General features: G+C 45.9%; 1 protein-coding gene across 1 annotated transcript in view; it reads right to left on the reverse strand.

Annotated features, from left to right (window-relative positions):
* Positions 1–22,895, reverse strand: part of STPG2 (sperm tail PG-rich repeat containing 2) — a 2,086,618-nt gene that overhangs the window by 1,672,086 nt on the left and 391,637 nt on the right. Inside the window, exon 6 of the mRNA XM_069238264.1 lies at positions 15,034–15,145. Within this exon, the coding sequence (XP_069094365.1) occupies positions 15,034–15,145 (112 nt within the window). The remainder of the gene's footprint in view (positions 1–15,033; positions 15,146–22,895) is intronic.

A 22,895-nucleotide genomic window follows, 5' to 3' on the forward strand; every position in this document is an offset into this window, starting at 1 on the left:
TCTGCTTATTTATTACTAAATAGCTTTGTAGAAGCTGCCCATGGCCTTTCTTCAGTTCAAAGTACTGATGTTGTGGAAGAGTGTGCATGTTGTGGGGCAGAGGAAGCTAGAGTCCACTCAGGGAAGGGAGGGTCCCAATATAACATCCGTCAATCATGACACCCTCTTGCATGGTCGTCAGAGGTGCAGAGATTTCTTTTTTTGTATAACTAAATTTATTGTTTCATAGCAAAATAACATAACAACCACCACATCCAGCCATTGCTGATTGACACTAAAAGATAAAACACCATTATTGCAGACATATCAGCAAGTCCACTGTTACCCCACAGAGGAACTTCTCCAGATGAAGATTACAGCGAGTCCAACCCAAGACAATTCCCCACTTGTCCCAGATCTTGGCATGTTTTTTAGGACATCCTCTGGCCTCATAGACCAGTTTTTCTTGATGAGTATGCCAATCCACTTGCCTATACCACTGAGAAAGTAAAGGCGTATTCGAGGATTTCCACTACAGGCTATATCTCTTTTTGCCACCGTGTTGGCCACTCCAAACAGTGTTTGATCGTGCCCCCTGACCCGCTCAAAAATACCCTGAAGAAACATTTTTGGTGACAGCTCCACCATCCATCCCAACAACTCTGTCAGTTCTACAGCAATGGCCATCCAGTACTTCACAATGAATGGACATGTCCAGACCATATGATAGAAATCTGCTGGAGTATGCAGACATCTGAAGCAGGCTGCGGTGGGAAGTAGGTGTGCTTTGTGTAGGCAGTTGGGGGTCAGATACGCACTGTGTAGATAGTATGTGTGTATCAACCACAGTTTTGGAAGAAATCACAATGGTGCGAGGGTGCCATCAGTACATCTCACCAATCCTCATCATCCAGCTGCCCCACCCATTCCACCCACTGGGACTTTAGTTGTTTTTGCGGTGTATCAGGAGTATTGTGTATCAGTGTATCACAAATCTGAAAGATATCACTTTTCAACAGGGCACCCACCAGGAGCTTAGCCTCAATGGGACTGAATTCCAAAAGCACAGTGTCCAGTGAAATTTGAAATTTCAGTGAGTGTCTAATTTGGAGGTATTCATGAAACTGGGTGTGTAACAGAGCATATATAGACTGGAGTTCTTGAAAGGAAAACATCCGTGAGCCAGACCAGACATCCCCCAATAGGGAGATACCTATTGTATCCACCGCTGTAACCCCTCCAGGTCAGCCATCTCTCCCAACCACCTCACCATCCACATTAGCATTTGCTGAGTGAACTTGGGAGTCCCAGCTAGTATGTCAAAGTGTGGCACGTAAGCTCAGAAAAAACATTTGGGTCACTTCTGGGACGACATGTGGAAGGCAGTCACCATATAGCATCCCCAGTACCCCTTCAAATCGCAGGAAGGACAGCTCCTCTCTATATGCCGGGTCTGACCACCCACCACTGAACCAGTCGTTTATGACCACGGCTTAGGATGGCAGATAATAGTGGTACAGTTTGATCATACCCAGTCCACCCTCATATGGCGACCGCTGACAGTCAGTAAGAGCCAATCACGACCTGGAGTTGTTCCAGAGAAATGACGACACAAGGGAGTCCATCTCCCTAAACCAATGTCGAGGTATAGATAGTGGAAGTTCTGAAAGAGGTAGAGGAATTTCAGCAAAATCATCATCTTATAGAGAGCGATGCGCCCGATATTTAAGTGAGAGGAGTTGCCATCTTTTCCAGTCCACATTCACCCTGTGGGTGAGTGCTCTAAAGTTAAGATACCAGGCCAAGCAGGGTGGAGTGCCACATGGTTGCCCAAATATCGAAAGCTCAATCGCTGTATCGGTCCTGCCAGGTGACACAATCACAAGTAGGATGAAGAGGAAGACTTTAAATGGTTCATTTGTAGACCCTGAAGCCTCAGCAAATAACTGAAGGAGACAGAGGCAATGCGGGCCTGTCTCCTCAGGTCTAGAAAGGAACAAAAGGACATCATCCACATATAGGCCCATATTTATACTTTTTTAGCACTGCATTTGCGTCATTTTTTTACGCAAAAGCAGCACAAACTTACAAAATACAATTGTATGTTGTAAGTTTGCGACGATTTTGCATTAAAAGAAGACGCAAATGCGGTGCTAAAAAAGTATAAATATGGGCCATAGTGCGATATGGTCATCATGTCCCGAATCCCACTTCCAGCCCTGCACCTATGCATCACTGCATATAAGTCATGCAAGAGGCTCAATGACGAGGGCAAAAAGAAGAGGAGACAGGGAGCATCCCTGTTTGGGGAATGGATCCAAGACTACGCCATCAATCTTTACCTGTGCAGTTGGATTGGAATAAAGTAGTTTGACGTAATTACAGAAGCGGGGTCCCAGCCCTGCCTTTCGGAGGACCTATGCCAGGTAAGTCCAGTCTACTGTATCAAAGGCCTTCTCAAAGTCTATTATTAGTAAGGCCGGGGGGGGGGGACAGGAGGTGCCATCGTACCAGTGCAAGAAGAAGCTATCTAAGAATGCACTGTGTAACCCTGGCTGGCATAAAGCCACACTGGTCTGGATGTATGAGGGAAACAAGAACCATCCTAAGACGTGAGGCCAGAATTGTTGCAAAAATCTTTATCTCACTATTTATAAGTAAAATGGGTCAGTGTGCCACACAATCATTGGATGGGTGTTAAACTTTGGAGTGACCACAATGATGGCCATGTCCAACTCCTGCGGAAAAGGCCCGATCCTGGCAGCCTCAGTGTAAAGGGCAAACAGATGCAGGGAGATAATTTCCTTGTATTTGCTGTAAAATTTGGAAGGAAATCCATCAGGGTTGGGTGTCTTACAGGTGGCTAAAGCAGATATGGCATTGGTGATTTCCTTGGTCGTGAGGGGCTGTTCCAAGATCCATTTCTCACCACAAGACACCTAAGGTAGCGAAATGTCACCCAAAAAAGGGGAGTCACGCTCCACCTGCAGCCACAGGACTGCCACATAAAGACGCTGGTAATACTCTGCGAAAACCTGTACTATACTCTGGATAGTATACTGAGGGGAACAAGGAACATCAATTATCTCAGGAATCACATGGGTCGGGAGGCAAACCAGTAAAGAAGCTTGTGGTTGTGGTTTTTAATCCCCTCCACTCCACTCCACTCATATACTTGTGCCATAGATGCATGCCATATTTGACATGCCTGTTCTAGCAATAAACGATGAATCTCGGCATGAGTCAGCTCAAGCTAATGGGCTATCTCTCCTTGAGGATCCTCAGAGAGCCGCACCTCCATGCAGAGGACTCAAGCTTCCAGTTGGGTTATCTCATGGAGCTCATCTTTTTTCTTTCTGCAGAGAATACTCTTGGCATGCCACCTAATAATAGCCTTGCAAGCTGTCCAGAGCATGCCAGCAGATTCCACAGTCCCTTCATTATTCTGGAAGTATGTATAGAGTTTGTCAGCCGGAGCCCGGAAGTAAGTCTAATATCAAAGGTATCATGCATTTAAGCACCACGTTGGTTGCCGGGTGGGAGCCCAGTCAGAGGCGTATCAGTGCGTGATTGAAGATTCCCAGAGGGAGAATCTGTACCTCGAACAGTTCAAGACAGTCAGCAGCTGGCAAGAGCACTAGATTGATTTGAGCATGGGAGAGGTGAGAGGCTGAGGTGTGAGTATATTGTCGCTGTCTAGGATTCCACAAGCGCCATGTATTGCATAACCCCTGCCCATCTACCCAACTGGAGAGTTGACAAGCCCCTGCATGTCTATGATTGGATGGAACACCAGTGGCATTAGCAGCAGGATCAAGCACCATGTTAAAATAGCCTGCCACCACTGTGATTCCATCAGGGATTGTCAAAATCAGATCTGTTAGAGTGTGAAAGAGAGACTTTGTCACTGGGGGGGAGGGGGAGTGGACGTAGAGATGAAGATGATTTGAACCGTTGCCCTTTACCTCATCTTTAAGAGCAAGTTAGGTACCCTGAGGGTCAGACACAACACGGTTGGCCACCATAGGGAAGGACCGGTGGAGGAGGGCTAAAATCCCACAGGAACCTTGTCTGTAACCAGCATGGAATACTCTCTCACACCCCTGGCGGCGCAGGAAGGGACAGTGGGTACCCACCAAGTGAGTTTCCTGGAGCAACTGAATAGTGAGAAGAAAGTGGTGAGCATATTGAAAGACCGCTGAATGTTTAATTTGGTCTAGCAGCCCATTAACATTGCATGATAATGAGATAGAATGCACAGCACAGGTAAAACTGGAGGAGGAAGGCACGTGCAGTGTTCAGTGGATGTCATGCCACCAGGTGGTGTAACGCCAAAGCCCCTTGCAAATGCTATTTTGTAATTGAAGTGTGAGAGGTAGTGAGGTGGAGTGGAACAAAAGGGAGAAAAAATCGCAAACAGTCAAACAAATATGCTGCAAACTTAAAAAAAAATCTTCCCGCAACAATTCCCCACCGCATATTTCAACCAGGAAGCATCTGTCACCCTCATTACTAAAACACAACCCCGAAATATCACCTTCTAAACTTGAAATGGTGGATCCCATTCCAGTTGCAGGATCTCATATTGGCCAGTCCAGTAGAAAGACACAAATAAGAAATAAGAAGAGTTAAATAAAGCAGCCTTGGGCAGCTTCTCCGGATCAAGTCCCTTCTCGCTGTCGGCAGTGCCCCAGTCAATGACAATGTTTTATCCTCATCAGTGGGCAGAGGAGGAGCGGAACTCACCAGGGGCACCGCATCTGGTGCAACCCCAAGGACTAAGCTGCGGTCTAGGATGAACGGTCCTGTTCAGTTAGCTGCAATCCAGATACGTCAGATCCCAGAGAGGGTGAACCAGTTCCGACCGACTTCGTCCCCTATGGGAGCGGGTCCGCATCCTCTGCCTCACCTTAGTGGCCACAGATTATTCTGTTTGAATGTTGCTCCACTGTGTGGCGGGGAGAGCGGTTTAGGGGACGGAGCTGCCTCTCCTCACTGAGCACTCCCACACTGCCTTCCTTGTTTCAAACAAATATATCTTCCCCCTCATAAATCACTTTCAGACACTCCAGAAAAAGGAGCATGTAAGAGAGGCCAAGGGCACTCAGTTTCTGATTGACCACTAAATACGATCATCTTTTGGCTTGCACCTCTCTGGCATAATCCACAAATATCAGTATTTTGCAGCATGTTAGAAATGGGGTCTCTAATTGGCAGTGGTTGCACCCTGTCCAAGAAAGGACCCTCACTCTACTCAGGGTAACGGAGTCACACAGCTAAGATAACCCCTGCTCACCCCCCTTGGTTGTCTGGCACATGTAGTCAGGCTTACCTCAGAGGCAATGTGTAAAAGCATTTGTACACACAGTAACACAGTGAAAACACCACAAAAGCACTCCACACCACTTTAGAAAAATAGTCAATATTTATCTGAATAAACAAAACTAAAACAACAAAAAGCCAACATACACAAGTAAAGATTCAAAGATTAAATGTAGTATAGCACTTAGAAACACAATAGCACCAACTGTGGCTATCCCAACAGCATGAGTGAGTAGCTTCCAACAGTCTGGCGAGGTAGCGTGGTCGGCTATGGAGCTGTGTAGACCCTGGTTACCTTGGAAAACGATGAGGAAACAACATTTCACGGAGTAGGGGAGGTGAGGCATCGCTGGAGCCGGTGCAGCATCGGTTCTTTACTGCCAGGCAGGGCCAATTAATCCAGCAGGTCAAAACATGAGGCATCTACTTAGCGGTGCCGCAATCACACCACGGGACCCTAGGTGCTGCGGCGGAGTCACAGTTGAATGCCACAGACATCAGTGACACTGCACTCTGTACTCATGCGGTGATGGGACTTCAGAGACAGTGCAGCGGCGTCCAACCTGCAGTGTAGGTCGCGGTTGTTGCACTCAGTGGGGACCACGACTCCAGTGGAGGCAGCAGTGTGGGGTCAGAGAGCTGCGTGGGCTCCGAAGTCACTCTGGAAGTTGATGCACTAGTTTCTTCCTTGTTGCACCAGAACTCACTTCCAAAGGCCCAGGAACTGGATTTGGCACCACGTCACAAGTCAGGACCCTCAGCAAGAGATCCCAGGCACTGGCAGGTGAAGTCTTTGATGTACCTGAGACTTTTAACAGGAGGCTAGCTCCGCTCAAGTCCTTGCAGAAACTTTGGAAGCAGGATGTAGAAAGCCAAGTCCAGTCTTTTTACTCCCAGGACAGAAGCAGCAAGCAGCAGGCCAGTACAACAGAGCAACATTCAAAATGGCATTTCCTCCTACAGTATCCAGCTCTTCTTCCTGGCAGAATTCCCTCAGTCCAGAAGGATTCTAACTATGTGGTGTCAGAGGTCCAGTACTTTACCTACGTCTTTGAAGTAGGCAAACTTCAAAGAGAAGTCATTCTAGTGCACAAGGCCCTGCCTTTCCCTGCCCTGGTCCCAGACACACACCAGAGGGTTGGCGACTGCTTTGTGAGAGGACAGGCACAGCCCTATTCAGGTGCAAGTATCAGCTCCTCCCACAGGAAGATCCATCAGCCTTGTGGTGGTCCATCAGGATATGCAGAGCACATCTCAGTTCACTTTGTGTGACTGTCTAGACTAGAGTGAATGCAGCCCAACTGCCATCCTGACCCAGACATGTATTCAACAGACAGGTACAGACACAGAATAGTTAAGCAAGAAAATGCCCTCTTTCCAAAAGTGCCATTTTAAAGTCACAATTCAAAAACCAACTTCCTTAAAAGATGTAGTTTTAAATTTTGAGACCCCAAACGCTTTATCTCCATCTGCTCCCAATGGGAAACTACACTTAAAAGATATTTCAAGGTAATTTGCATGTTACCCTATGGGATAGACAGTCCTTCCAATAGTCAAAACCAAGTTTAGCAGTATTTAACTAGCAGGACATGTAAAACACCCCATTACATGGCCTACCTTTTAAATACCCTGTACCTTGTCCATGGGCTACCTTGGGTGTACCTTAGAAGTACTGTAAAGGCAATATAAGGGAAGGTTTTGGACTGGCAGGTGGGTGCACTTGCCAGGTCGACATGGCAGTCCTCACCGAATCTACATTAGCGCCAGTGCATCCATCGCCCCCGAACTCCGCAAGACACTGAACTGCTCTATCGAAACAGCCACTTTCCCCGATGACTGTAAACACGTCGAAGTCCGTGCTCTTCCGAAGAGACAAAGAGTTGACCCATTAGAGCTAAAGAATTTCCAGCCCCTCTCGCTACCACCCAGCACAGCTAAATTACTGGAAAAAGACGTAAACTTACAACTGCAACAATTCATCGAAGACAACAACTCTCTGGATACCTCCCAGTCTGGCCTCCGCTACAACCACAGCAGGGAGACAGCTCTTCTTGCAGCCACTGAAGGCATCCGGCAGACTCCTCGACCGCAGCCACACCACAGCACTCATACTCCTTAACCTCTCAGCAGCCTTTGACACGGTATCCCACAGAACCTTATGCACAAGACTTCACAATGCAGAAATCCACAGAAAAGCCTTGCAATGGAGTCACTCCTTCCTCACCAGAAGAACAGAGAGAGTCAGGCTCCCACTCTTCATATCCAAACCAACAGAAGTCAGCTGCGGAGTCCCTCAATCCTCCCTAAGCCCAACGCTCTTCAACATCGACATGGCCCTGCTTGCAGCCATCGTTAGAGGCCACGGAATGAACATTGTGTCATACGCTGATGTCACACAACTCATCATATCCCTCAGTAAAGACCCAGACAAAGCTAAGAGGAATTTCTCACCGGAATGAAAGCCGATACAGCCTGGATGAGGGTGAGCAGCCTCAAGTTCAACTCATACAAGACCGAGCTCATCATCTTTGAAACTTCATTTTAGTCTGGGATGACTCCTGGTGGCCCACATCGCTCAGCATCCAACCTACTCTGACTGACCATGCCCACAACCTTGGAATCATCCTCAACTCCTCCCTAAGAGTGACCTGACAGGTAAACGCAGTCACCTCTTCCTGATGACACACCGTCTGCCAACTCCACAAAATCTTCAAATGGATCCCAGACGACTGCCGCAAGATAGTCACCCATGCCCTGGTCACAAGCAAGCTCGACTACCGCAACGCACTCTATGCCAGCACCACAACAAAGAACATCAGGAAACTACAACTCATCCAAAACGCCGTGCCAGACTCGTCCTGAAACTCACCTGCCAGGAACACATCTCCCAACACCTGAGACTTCTCCATTGGCTCTCGGTGGAGAAGCAAATCAACTTCAAACTACTCACCCACACCTACAAGGCCCTTCATAATATCAGACCGGCCTACCTGAATCATCACATCTCTTTTCATAACCCCGCCAGACTCCTCCGATCTGCCCAGCAAGCACTAGCCACCATTCCATGTAACTGGAAAATCACCGCCAAAGGAAGATCTTTCACCTACCTCACAGCCAAGAGCTGGAACAACCTACCCACGCACTTCAGACAAAGCCCAACAGTCACCATCTTCAGGAAGAACGTCAAGACATGGCTCTTTGAATGAGGCCCAGACTCACCACCAGCGCCTTGAGAGCCTGACAGGTGAGTAGTTGCGCTTTATAAAAACTGATTGATTGATTGATTAAACACCCTTCGTTGGTATTGCAACGAAGCAACACGGGACCCGGATTGCTATTATGCAGGATACAGGACCAACTATAAGCTGATGAACTAAAATTATATTATCAAAAAACTGAAAATCAGTTGCAGTTTTTTTGTACAATGAACAAGATTAGTGCGGACAATACCAAGAGATTTGAATATCATTTGGAGATACAAGTGGTAAATGGAGAGATTAAGCCTTGAAGAAGTCCAATGTGTGGACGAAACACGTGTCGGCTGATGTTACATGTGGATTCGACAAAATATAATCCGGTCCTTTGACTCATAGTTTATTTCTGTGTTAGATTATGGACTTTTATTGTATCTATTTACATTATGTATTTTATGTTGATTGGTTGTCTACTGTAGGGGTTTAGTGTTGTATGTTATTTATTATTGTCACCAATTTTTGAAATAAATATTTTCATTATATAAAATTATGAGAACCTACATTGCTTGAGGTCAATAATATATGAATGTATATGGATTGTGGACAGTCTATCACAATTTACTAATTATATAGTCATATTTGACTTTTTGACTTTTTGATTATCAATACTTTAGAAAAAAGAAAGAAAGAAAGAAAGAACAAAAATTGTTGTGCTCTGCTACTACATTTTGTTTGATTGATTGATTAAAACTGCACACACAGGTACTGCACTGTCACATGAGACAGGTTTACAGAGCTACTCAGTCAAAAACAAGTTTAGCAGTATTTCACTATCAGGACATGTAAAACACACAATAACATGTCCGACCTTTTAAATACCCATCCCTGTCCATGGGGCTACCTTTGGCCTACATTAGGGGTAATTTACAGGTAATAAAAAGGGAAGGTTTGGGACTGGCAAGTGGGGTGCACTTGCCCGGTCGACATGGCAGTTTAAAACTGCACACACAGGCACTGCAATGGCACATGAGACATGTTTACAGGGCTACTCATGTGGATGGCACAATCAGTACTGCAGGTCTATAGTAGCATTTGATTTACACACCTTGAGCACACATAGTGCACTATACTAGGGACTTACTAGTAAATCAAGTATGACAATCATGGATAAACCAGACACCAATACAATTTAGACAGGAAGTACTTGCACTTTAGCACTGGTCAGCAGAGGTAAAGTGCCCAGGGTACTAAAGCCAGCAAAAACGAAAGGCAGCACACAGTCAACAACATTAGGTCAGAGACAAAAGGTTTGGAGATAACTCTGCAAAAAAGGGCCATTTCCAACACTCCCCCCAGCCTAAAGTCAGGGTAGGCCACTCAATACCTTGCTAGACTTCCCTGGTTAGGGCGACAAAACGTGGATAATGGCCCACTACTGCAGGGGCTTTTGCCAGTCCTAAGTCTCTCGGGAACCCCGGTGGATCCCTCTGTCTACACTCTCAGGACCCACTGAACTAACCCAGGGGGAACCCTTCTCCTCATCTGTGGACTCCATCTGTGCAGCACCTAATCTTACCTTATTCACAGATGCATCCCGGTGGGCAGATAATGCCACCCTGGCCCACAGTGTGATGTGGCCCATTTGACCCATTGGGTCTGACTTAGGTCCCTAACTCAGGGAAAACTCTGACCACAAGGACAACAACCAGAAGAGGCCATTGACAGTGTCAGGAGCCAGGCACCAGGCCATCTCAGGGTCCCTAGCGTCTGTGGTTTTGAAAACGTGGGGGGAGTAGCCTTAGGTGCCTTGCACCCTTTCTCCACTTTACCTCCCACCAGTTCAGGGTGGTATCCTGAGACAGACCACTCAACTTAGGGTCTGTACCCTCAAGCTGAGCAGAGGACAGGGTTGGCTCTCCCTCCTCCTGTCGCTTTTGCTGGAGTCCTGTACCTTCTGCTTTGGAGTGGTACCCTCAGAAAATGGAACTGTTAGAGTGCCTTTGGCAGTCGACCCTCCCAGTTCCCCTAACACCAGGGATGACTCATTCCCCAGAATGCAGTCTATGGCCAACTGGGGACTAACTATGACCCTTTTCTGGGACTCCTCCCCACCCCACTCTAAAGACACCAGAGCTGTAGGGCAGAAAAAGTCCTGCTTATGGGAGGGAGTCACTCACACACCTGGCTGGTGTTCTGCTCTGGGGAAAGTAGACTTTCCACACCCATGGTCCGGCTAGCCCCAGTGTCCCACAGAGCAGTGACTGGGACATCCTCCACTTCCATCAGGTGGAAGTGACAACTCCCACCCTCTGGGATCACAAACTCACCCTCTGAGTTTACCTCCCAATTAAGGGAAATTATGGCACGGTCTATGACCTGCCTCTGTGGATTACCTCCCCCTCTGGCCACATTGGCCACCCCTGAAGAGTGCCCACCAGTGGGGTTTTTCTTAGGAGAGACAGACTCCCCTTTCTTGTGTCCTTGCTGGGAACACTGGAAGCAACAGTGTTGAAAATGGGGCACCCTGGGCCAACGCCCACCAGAACGTCCCTCTTTGCTGTCATAAGGGACATGGGAACCTTTTTCTCCCTCTTATCCTGGGACCTGTCTGTGTCTCCCTTGACCTCCCCCTCCCTCTGTTGGGGAGCCTGCCCACCCTTGGTTGAATCTCCCACATACAACTTCTTTTTGACCCTGGTGCTGAGCCAGAGGGCCGCCTCCTTGGCAAGCTTCCTGGGATAAGTAAGCTTGCTGTCAATCAAGTGCTGGCACAGCTCTTAAAGACAATCAACATACTCCTCCCAAGTTTGAGAACCAAGGTTAGTACTCTCCCTAAACCTTACCCGGTATCTTTCTGGGGTGAGAACATACCTCCTTGTTAGGGCTGCTTTCATGGTGGGGTAGCTCATCTGATCTTCTGAATCTAATGCCAACAAGGTGCCAACAAGGTGCCTCTCCCCTCTACTGAGAAATACTTCCACAGGCCTGCCCCCAATCTTTTTCAAGGACACTGTTCATTCTCAAAGCCACTTCATAACCCATAAACCACTTCTCCATGTCATCCCCCACAGCAAAATCCTACACCACATCCTTGGGTATGCGTACTTTTCCCTCAGACCGCACTGTAGAACTGCTGCCATCATCTGTGCTGCACCTGCTTTTTGACTCCAGCTCCTTCAGGCTCTGCTTGAGAGCTAAAATCATTTTTCTTCTCTTCCATGGCAAATTTTTCTTTCTCTGCCTCTCTTTTGGGACTGGCTAGTTACAACTGGCCCACTAGTAGCATTTGATTTATACACCCTGGGTATCGCTAGGGCACTTTACAGAGGACATAGTAGTAAATCAAATTTGCCAATCATGTGACAATTTAGACGGGGACCATTTTCACTTTTGCACTGAACAGCAGTGGTAAAGTGCCCAGAGTCCTAAAGCCAACAAAAACGAAAAGCAACACACAGTCAAAAAACGGAGGCCAGGGACAATATGTTTGGGAGCGTGCGTGGCGGTTTTAGACATTAGTCGAGACACTTTGGCTTTGAGTTCAGTTATTCCATCTTCTGCAGTTGACAGATGTCTTTCAGCCTCCTTAATTCTGCCAGCGACATTGCGTAAGTCCTGACGCAGAAGCGTTACATCCATATGGACCTCACCGATCTTGTTTTCAGCCGCTGTCTGAGATGCCTAGATAGCCTGAAGAACTTTACATAGATTACCAGTGGCTGCGGACGTCCCACTATCCGAAGCCTCTCTCAATACGAATTTGAGATGAGTGCTGAGGGGGGGGGGGCTTTTTCTTTCCCCATCACCGTGAGTCACAGGAGCCCCTAAGATCGACAGCCCAGGTGCCCAGCCCACTTCTCACAACAAGGGTGACAGCACAACCAGCCAGGGCCCATCAGTAGAAAAAAGAGTCATCGATCAGTGCAATAGCAGGTAAAGATCGAGGCCGCAGACCAACATGGATCGCAGGAGGGATAGTCTCAGGCAGGCTACACACCAAGATCTAGCGAGCTGTCGGTCCCCTATCAGTGGAACCCATGGTATCACCAGCACACATCATCATGTTCATAGTCCCGGGGAGCTAAAAGCTGGGGAACATGTAGGGTAGCAGTAAAAAGGCCAAGAGGAGCACACCATTGCGTAGGAGACAATCCACAGAACAAGGCTAGTAAACAAGGGCAGAGGAGCAGCCAAACTCCAGGGCCCCAGGCATGCTTCCATCAAAGGCAACTGATCCACAACTCCACCTGGAAGTGCAGTATAAAACAGGGACGAGGGCCTATAGGCTCCAGCCAACATCAGCACCTCCCAAGTGTTTAACAGCCCCCAAGGCACTGCAATGTGGGTGAAGTCCACCAACCACAGGCACCAATACAATTCCAGTGGTTATGGTTCACCACATGAGGGGCCACCCCCATAAGGTCCCAGCGCTATCTGCGGTTACCGCTGCAGTATCCTCGCTGGCTCTGGTATCAAGGGCCTCTGCTCCCTCATGCGGAAGTAACCAGATCCAGGGCACATTTAAGGCCGGAACTTTGTTAGTGCACGGCCATCCACCATTACAGTCGACTCGGTGGTACTGTGGCAGGTGCCTCTAATTACCTCAATTCAGGCCACAAAGGGGACCCCAACAAGCGTGGAAGGCTGCAGCAATCGGTATTTGCAGAGAGGCTCCAGATGAGGTCTGGATTTGCAGGCTGATGGCGGTAGATGACGGGGGGTCGTAAGCACTCTCAGAGTGTGACCACCATCTTGATGCCCCAGGCCACACCCCTAGGTGCGGAGATTTTATAGGCAGATTGTCATACATTCAAAACAAAGAACAGATGTGAGGCTCCACACCATAAATACACTGGCCATCCCAAACTAATACATACACCAACTGAAACTCTTGTTTTTTGTGAAGATTTTCAAACTATATATCTGCATGCAAAGGGTGTCCACACTTACATGGCGGGATATTTTCCATTTTCTTCATCATTTTTGTGGTACATGCTTATAATAACAAAGTAATAAAATGTCACCACCGCACCAGCTTGCTAAGGTCAGAACTACTGCCTTTGCCAATGTTTTTTTTTTTTTTAATTAACTGCAACATTTATAAGTCATGAGTACCGTAGAAGGTGTGATGTATGCTCTGTCCACGTCACTACCATAATCACACATAGGCAGTGGATGTAGGGGTAAATGGGGTGCTGCAGCACCCCCAAAATAAACATGCTGGAGTTCAGAAGGTGAAAGAGTAATAATAATGCCTTTAGACTGTGTTATCTTGTGACATTTGCTATGTTTCCAAAGACAGAAGTCAAATATCAGGTTATGTCTTCCAACAAACTGCTAATTATTCTTTTCACAGGTATATTGGCGTTTACTTTTCTTTCTTTGAGGGCAAAGTTAGACATTTTTTTAAAGTGAACTATCTGACAATCTAGCTGGGGTACAGGAAGTATTAAAGAAAAGGCTAAAAGATGTGAGTTGTTTTCTGACATACAACATTCAAATACCTATAAATGAACTGTACAAATACTTTCATACATATCAGCAGTTAAGAAAGCACAAATAAAACAGTTTTTTGTAATTCAGAAATGTGATGGAAACAAAGATTTTAAATGGATCAAATTAAGACATATTACATGGTGATTTTCTCACATTATTATTTGTGTACTATGTAGTTTTATCAGTAAAACAGCATTCCGGTGCGAATTTTGTTGCCATTTCAATGGAAAATGTACTGTTTGTAAATAATGGTGTACAGCCATCCTTTGGTAATGTATTTGTGACTGTGTGCTCCAAAATGCACCCCTGGCTACATACCACACCCATACCATGCTCCTCCTGAATTGTTGGGGCTTATTTGCTATACTTAATTTTTCGTGACGCTTGGATTTTCACAACCCCTATGACTTCAGTGATGTAACATTAATGGCAGCACCCCAACTTTGAAAATTGTTCTATCAGCACTATGATTACATTCCCAGTCTCTAAGGCATGTGGTGAACCATTAAACTCAAGATTTACATGTAGCCCAAGATTCAGGATTGTAGGAATGCCTTTAGCCTGTTTCTCTGTGTGAGCCACTATACCCCTATATGTGAGCCTATCACACCAAGCATCAATTAGTGCCTAATTTGTGCCCGTGCTTTCAAATAGTTACCACTGACACTTGTTTGGGGGAGGGGGCTAGGGGTGAGAGGGGGTGGCTGGAACGTAACTTCCATCAACAGACTTTGACCTATAGCTTCAGAGGTCAAAGTAAAAATGTAAATAAGATAGAAAAAGAAAGATAGAAAAAAGATCGATAGAAAAACAGTGACAAAGGGAGAAAACAGGCATGAGAAAAAAGCCTGCAAGCGTGAGATAAAGACACAGGAAGTGTAGGGTGGTATTAGCTGGAATTCTATGTACGTCCATGAGAAAAAACTTTGGACCCCTTCACTTTTGTTTTTTAAGAAATTTAACTCTGGCACTCCACCATTGTGTGACCTACTGATCCAAACTCAGTATTTTCAATCCCATGAATTAGCTGAATTTGCTTTACCTTCTTCTCCTCCTGTAAAGCTATTACTTCGTGATAGCGTGGGATGCAAGGGTCATATTTCTTCTTATCTTCTTTCTTGAGGTTGACATTTTCATAATGCACTGCACTTTCCCTTTAGAAAGGAAAAGGGAGATTTATGAGCCTACAATTTAAAACGGACCGACATCTCGGCAAGCAGGCTGAAAGCTTTTTACTCCTTTCTTGCATATATTAAAGCCAGCTGCTCTTGGCAATTGCTAATAGGGGCAATGATTATTCACTAATGCGAGGATATGCACTTATTAAAAAAACTGCAGTGCGCACCTGTAGCAGACAGACGAGTGAGGTCAGCTTTCCTCACTTCTTCCACAGCACTGACAACTGAGGCAGGGAACGAGGCAGGCAGCTCCCTCATGATCTATTTAAAACAGCCCCCCCCCCCCCCCCCCCACACACACACACACACCTTCTTCCCATCTTCCATTTCAGTATGGTCACATTTGGAGTCATAAGGCAGGTCTCCGATAGGTCACTTCCATAGGGACAACAAAATTTAACAAAATGCAGGTATTGAATGACGTTTCAGATAGACAAAGGGATATGGAAAGGCGGGGGCATGGCCCACGGAGAGAGGGTCGCGCGGAAGTGAGGACACGTGCAAGGAGACTATGATACGGAATTATACAAGAAGAGTGTGACAGTGATATATGGGGAAAATGGAGTCACAAACAGCGGGAGAAACAGGAAATTGTGAAGCGGAGAGACTGGTAGGCTGAGGAAGGCAAATGGGTCGGGAGACACAAAGGAGGGAGAGGTATGGACTCCCCCTTGGCTCAAATGTTGCACATTTTTTAGACTGTAAGCACATCAGAGTTTGAACTTTGGCTTTTTAGATTATATTTTTGCAGTTGTTTTTTGAGGCGTTTAGAGTGTCCAAATTATTGGGGAACAAGGCAATTCAGGGGAATTATGCTGTAGAACTGAGTTTGCGGAACAGAGCTCTCTGATTAAGTTTTCACCATTAAGGATTAAGGAGGTAAGGGCAGGTGGGTGATGTTGAGGGGAGTTGGTGGGAAGCTGTGTCCAGTGGAGGAAAAAAAGAAATAAATAAATGGCGAACCCTGGGTAGTTCCTAACAGCTCCCTTATATGGAGCACTTTACAATACCACCGACACCCTGAATCTGCTCACCTCAAGTGTCTGTTTTCCTCACAGAGCTTTTAGTCATAGGGTTAACACAGTGCTAGCTATACCAAACTAGAAAAGCAACAAAGACTTTCTCCAGTGAAGACTTGAGGAGTACGTTTATGGAGGTGGGCAGTATTCAAGAAGGATTCATATTTTGTCATGCGAATGACAGGCTCCTTGTGGCTTTCCAAATGCTCGCTGTGATGTGTAAGTTGTTGTGATACTGGTTAGAGATGTGAGGAGTTTTGCAAGTCATTTCTTCAGGGCAGGTGTGGCTACTTAGGCAACCAGACTGAGAACCTCCTTTAGATATTGGTGGAAGGAACACTCAATGTTGTTGAATGTAATGAAGAACTTGGGTAGGTGGTCATCTAACTGTTGCATGAGATATATGTCAGATGGAGGAACAATGTTAAGGATTGCTAGTGTTCTTATGTTTCTGTTTCTTACAGGTTTTGTAGCAGGACTTTGTTAGCAGTTTTTATGATTTAGATCACTTGTGACTCATGCAGTGGACAGCAAAACAGCCAGAAAAGAGGTATTTTGGAAAATCATTGGCTGTAAGAATGGGGTTGAATGGTGGGGTATGAGTGTTATGAAGTGGGGGCAGCAGTGGCCTTAGTTGGTAGAGTTGGTGTTGCTACTGGTTTGCCCGTTGTAGTACTGCAGATTCACCCGGGTGAGAATGATCTTGTTCAACTTTCTGGTTTCAGACGTTTGACGGTGACGAACGGTGATCTGTATAGAATAGATTGGGCATGGTCAGGAACTTAAGCATTTGGATGGAGCAAGTGCCAAGATGAGTTTGGTGAGGAGCATTGAGGCATAAGACTGTAGAAAAGGCCAGATGTAAAGTGAATAGGCAGAAGTAATGGTTTTGTTAGTAAGAGAATAGGTTTGTTGCAGCATAACAGCATAGTGCAGGATGATTTTTCTTTCAGCAAGACGAGGTATAGCTTTTTTTAGGTAATGAATATTATTTGATGGAGATATGGGACATGGTGGCTAAAAAACTGTCAGTCTGCTTATGGTGCTGAAAGCATGGTAGGGTACAGCTGTTAGAGTGACAGTCCATGAGCGGATGTGGCGGATGTAGGCCATTAGAGCGAAAGCAATACACTGGTTTTGAGGGAGCAGGAAATCCCCTATTCAAGGTTTTCCTGGTTGGCAGGGAAGCACCGGGGTGAGGCACTAAACCAGAAGGGTTGGGGAGTCTCCAGGTGGACATTTGAAGATGTGGCACAGGGAAGATAACACTTGGGTCATGTTTGAAAGAGCGGAAGTTGGATGGTAGTGGATATTGGGGTTGTTTGATTAAGTAAGTTCATATTTGCAGACCTACGGGTCGGGTTTAGATTTTGAAATTTGTGAGGTGAGGATGGATTTTATATTGTAATGCTAATACCTAGCCATAGACCTGCCCTAATAAAGCAGCTTATTGCTCTTTAGTGGTTGTTTTAGGTATTTATGTACCATTCCACCCACATGCCTCTCCTCTCACACAGGTTTTTGACCCTGACTTCGCTGCGTCTCCCTCTAAGTCACACTAGCAGCATATAGAGGCTCCCTCAATCTTCCTTGTATTAGTCTGACTGCATAGTTAAATGCCTGTTTAGTTACAGAAAACCTTGACCTAACAGCAGCCTTACCAGAGGGTGAACTTAATACACTGGAAGACACGAGCCAATGCATACGCACCCTCCATTCTGAATACAAATGCACCCTCAACAATCCGACCAAGCAGAATGAGAAAGCCAGGCCTTTTATTACCCTGCCATATTCTCCCCATTGTGGAAGGAAAGCAATGGAGGCCTTCACTTTTTCCTTCAATGTAATTGCCTCACAGGTAACTCACCCCACCGCTGTCCACTAGCCATTCACAGGCACCGGTATGTCCACCTCTCATATGACTGTTTCCAGCTCCACAAGCCTTTCTGAAGCATGACATCTGACTGGCTCTGTCCAGTGAATTTCCAAAGGTAAAACCTTCCTCACTGCCTTACATATGAATGACTCTTTTCTACTCCCAAAAATCACTTTTGTCTGTCAAGTTACTGCAAGTCGCACTGGCCTTTCAGTGGCGCTGGTCTGCCTTTCTGACGTTTGGCTGACTCGGATTCAGCCCCACTGGCAGCCAGTGGCAGATAACTGTTATTCTGACACTTGACTCTCTCTCCTCTAGTCGACTTGGCCTGGTGCTAATCCTGTCCTATCTGAAGATCAATTCCGAGATAACGGGGTACTTTTTTGGCAAGATATTTGAAGTCATGTCAAGACAAGATGTTCCTTCCCCATTACTTTACCGCTTGGTCATTGTTGGGTGTAAAACGTGAATTTACTTTATTTTTAAGGTGGAGGGTTTATGGCATCTATTTCAGCCTGTGTGTTTTTTATGTAGCTACTACTTGTCTGCTGTGATCAGGGAAGGCTGGTGACTGCTGAGGTCCATCACTTGGGGCAGGTTCCAATAGAAAGACTTGCCAAGACTGTAATTCAGAAATGACCCGCTAGGTGGTTTATCCGATGCCAAGGTCTACTATAAGAAGTGCTCTGAAGGGGTTAATACAACAAACATAATGGCACCTCCTTTATCTATCTGCCTGCAATCTTATATTATCCACAATGGTAGTTTCACTGCAGGTAGAACAACTGCCTACCTGACAAGGACTCAAAATATGGCTGTCTTGGAGTTCTTCGCGTACCCTTTCTAGCAGTGTAGCTGCAAGACGGAGATTCTACTTGGGGCAAAGGCTGGATAAATCTACAGGACCTCCTTGTTTGTTTTTCATTGCAAAGTTTAGGTCCTTATGGACGATTCCTACACATTAACGAACCACTGACAACCTTCAGCAGCATAGTTCTAAGTGTCTTCTATGTATAACTAGTTAAGGCAGATGTCCACTGGAGATCTGGACGTGTTTTTCTGCTCTTTGTCAGTTCCCAGGATTAAAGAATATGTGAGGGGGGAGTTTGAGGAAAAGGAACTTTCTCTAGTCCCTTTGCTTTTAACTCCTCCTGTACCTTAGAATGATGTGGCTTATTACAGAGTTTTTCGTCTCTGTCGTTTAAATTTAAATTTAATTTCCTATCAATCTTAATTCTCCTCTATGAGTGAAAAAATACTTCACCCCTGAAACATTTTACTGGGACTGTACACTTTCAGTCTCTCTCTCGGTCTCTCTCTTGCTGAATCTCTGTCACAGTCTAAATCTCAATGCTAATCTCAATTTCAAAACCTCTCTCTCTGTCAGGCTCCTGCTCTCTTTATTTCTCTCTCCTTTCCAAGAAATCATTTTGCTTTTCTCACCAACTACTCACATGTTAACTAATTTCTTCCAACTGTTTAGCAGAGAATGAGCTGTCTGGCTCTATGCACATGCTAAGACATTCAAGCAACAAGTATTGACAAATGCTTTAGTTTTGATGCTGGCTATCGGGAGATCCTAGTTTACTGGGTCCTTCCTTTTTGTTGATCAGTCCAGTGGCCAACGGACCACCAGACAGTAGCAGACAAAAGCCAGGCCTCGTATCCACAAACCCCATTGAGGGCAAAGAAAAGGACAAAGATCGCAGGATGAATTTGAGAAGCTACAACAAGATTTAGGCCCTCGTTACGAGGCTGGCGGTCATTAGACCGCCAGCCTCACCGTGGCCGTCTTAGTGCTGCGTACCCGGCGGTAAAGACTGCCACATCACAAGTTGTGGGGTTTGGCAGAAGCCAAGCCTTCACAATGCCACCTGGCCCACCGGTGCGGTTGCACCGATGTGGCCGGCGGTGCGCACCTCCAGACTGGTAGCAGGCTTCAGCCTGCCAGCCAGATTACAAGACTGCAGACCGCCAGGCTTTCCGTGGCGGTCACCCTGCCACGAAAACCCTTGCAGTCACACACCTGGCAACAGGAATCCCCATTCCTATCACCGGCACACGCACCCCGACACATCCACACACATCGGCACACACACCCACCCATCCACAAACACCCCCCACCCCTTCATGTACGCATGCATTCACATGAACACCCCTCGACATAGGCATGCATCCACACAGACACCAGCACTCACTCAAAAACATGCAGACACACCCCCCACTCACTTGCAAACATGCAGACACACGCCCCCAATCGCTCGCACACACGCACTCAGACACCCCCATACACGCACAAAAACATTCACATTCAACCGCATACCCGCAAGCATTCACCACCCTCCTCTGCATACACATACTCACACTACACCCCCCTCCGCATACATGCACACACGCACCCACAGACACCCTCCCCTCCCTTTCAGATGACCACTTACCTTCGATTGTCGGGGATGGGATGGGTCCTGGCGGTCTTGCACCGCGAGCACCACCACGCCAGCAGGACTTCGGCAGGCAGAGTCTTGGTGGCATGGTGGTGCTGGCAATGGAACTGCCTCTTCAGAGTTAGGCTTCCCCAATGACTCCTAATATGGCTGACAACAGACCGCCAGTAGTGGCGGTCTGTTGCCTGCAGCGGCTTTGGCGGTCTTACAAAAAGACCACCAAAGTCGTAATGAGGCCCTTAGCCATTAATATTTCATCTGTCAAATTTACAACCAAACAATCAGCAGTGTTGAACAAAGGCATGTCGTTTCTTCCCACTTACAACACTAATTTGCTGGAAACTGAGGTGGCTTTTTTTAAATTCATGTGGAAATTACGTTTAGGGCATTTTTTGATAACACCACGACACAATCTGTCATTCAATCCGAAAAAGCATATCAAGAGTTTAAACCCAAATCTACATTTGTTTCACCCATTTCTCACAAGATTTTGAATACTTTTGAAACATTAGTCAAGCGAGAACTTTGTCAAATGAATTTTAAAATATAAAAACGTGGCAACTTAATGGCCAGTGAGTTTGGGATCTTGAAAACGTTATCCAGTGATAAAGAACTAACATTTCAAAGAGCTGACAAAGGTGGTGCATTGGTGATGATGAACACTCATTATTACAAGACCATAGTAACGGAGCATGTTTCTGATGACACGACATGCATGCGTATGTATCACGATTCTACATCAGCTTTTGCTTAACCTAAACTCTGGCAACTGTTTTGGAGAAGGCTTTGGCTTTGGATGGGATCGGTGGAACTATGAAAAAAAAATTTGACTACTGATTTTCCATGCAGACCGAGGCTGTACATGTTGCCAAAGATACACAAACATCCTACAGATCCCTCGTTTAGACCGATAGTATCTGGATGTGGATCATTACATGAACCACTTGTAAAGTATTTGGATACATTTTAGCAAGGCTATGTTCAACAGTGGTAGACGTACACTCACGATTATACAGATCTTTTTAGAATATTGCAGAATCTTGCTTGTGTTCATTACGCTCCCTTATGTTTATGTACGATCGATATTACTGCTCTGTATACCTTCATCCCACATCAATACGGCTAGAATGGGCCTTTGTAAAATCACCAAAGGCTCATGCTAAAAACGTTTTTTTTAATTGGAAATTCTTCATTTTTGCCCCTATTCCAGTTATTTCAAGCTTCCAAATGGTAGAGGTGGTGAAACCCAGTCCTGAAATGGATGCCGCTAAATTGTTATCACAACGTAAATCATTTGGATAAGACGTTTTGAAACCATGACATATTCGACAGTGACAGGGACTCTTCCTGTTTTCCTTTGTGGACCTTCTGAACACCCACTGCCCACTCCTGACTGTATACCATCTCACTAGGGTTTTCCTCCACCGCACAGATACGGGCTTCTTGGTGTTTTTTTTTTTTTTTTTTGGGGGGGGGGGGAGGGGGGGGTTAGAATGCATCACTTACATGGAAGTCGTTGTTTTTAAGTCAATGAAATGTGTGTTTTTTTTATCTAAAAGTGTTTGTAATCACATTATCAAAGTCAGTGTTTCATTTGTATACGTGGCATGTAAGCGTGTTTGCGTTTTTCCTGTTTCTTTCTTGATTTTTATACTTCTAATGAACCATTTCCAGGTGCGCATCAAATATGCCATTGATTTGGGTCACTACATTTTTCCTTAAGTGACCTAGCTCTTGTGCACTTAGTTTCGGACTTGTGAGGGATATTCGGGATGCATGAGATACGGTCTAGTTGCTTTCTGGGCACCGGCAGTCCATCGACTAAGTATGCGTGGAGACCATCCCAAATGAGGCATGGCAGCCGGGTGGCTTTAAATGACGGGCGTTGCTTAATACCGGGAAAGGCAGCTGGTTGTTGTTCGTAAGTTTGGGTGGTATTTTGTTGTTTAGCTTTCGCTGCATCGGCAGCCAGTTCTCTTGGTGGCGATGCTCGTATTTGGACTGACTATCTATCAGGTACTTAGATTAGCTCACTAATTAAAGCAGGATCCAATTCCTATTTAATTTCTTTACTCACTGGGTTTTGTTGTCATTTTTGTATTATTCAGTCACTTGTTAGTGCGGACTGTAACACGTTTGGATGGTTGTCGATGTTGTTGTTAGATTATTGCTGTACAGTGAACTGGTAAGCTCCTTTGTGCATGCCAGGGTTTAATACACGTTAGATCGGTTGTAGTTTCGCATGGCAGGTTGTTTTGAGCACTGGTATTCTTCCGTTGCATCATGTAGTTGCACGCTGGCACTCACGTAGAAGGCACTCAAAGTTTGTTGTGAAACCACTAGCTCTTGGGTATTAATGGTAGTCACTTAGCGGTTTGGAACTAACA

The sequence above is a fragment of the Pleurodeles waltl genome, chromosome 1_2, assembly GCF_031143425.1.
Source record: "Pleurodeles waltl isolate 20211129_DDA chromosome 1_2, aPleWal1.hap1.20221129, whole genome shotgun sequence".
Taxonomy (NCBI): domain Eukaryota; kingdom Metazoa; phylum Chordata; class Amphibia; order Caudata; family Salamandridae; genus Pleurodeles; species Pleurodeles waltl.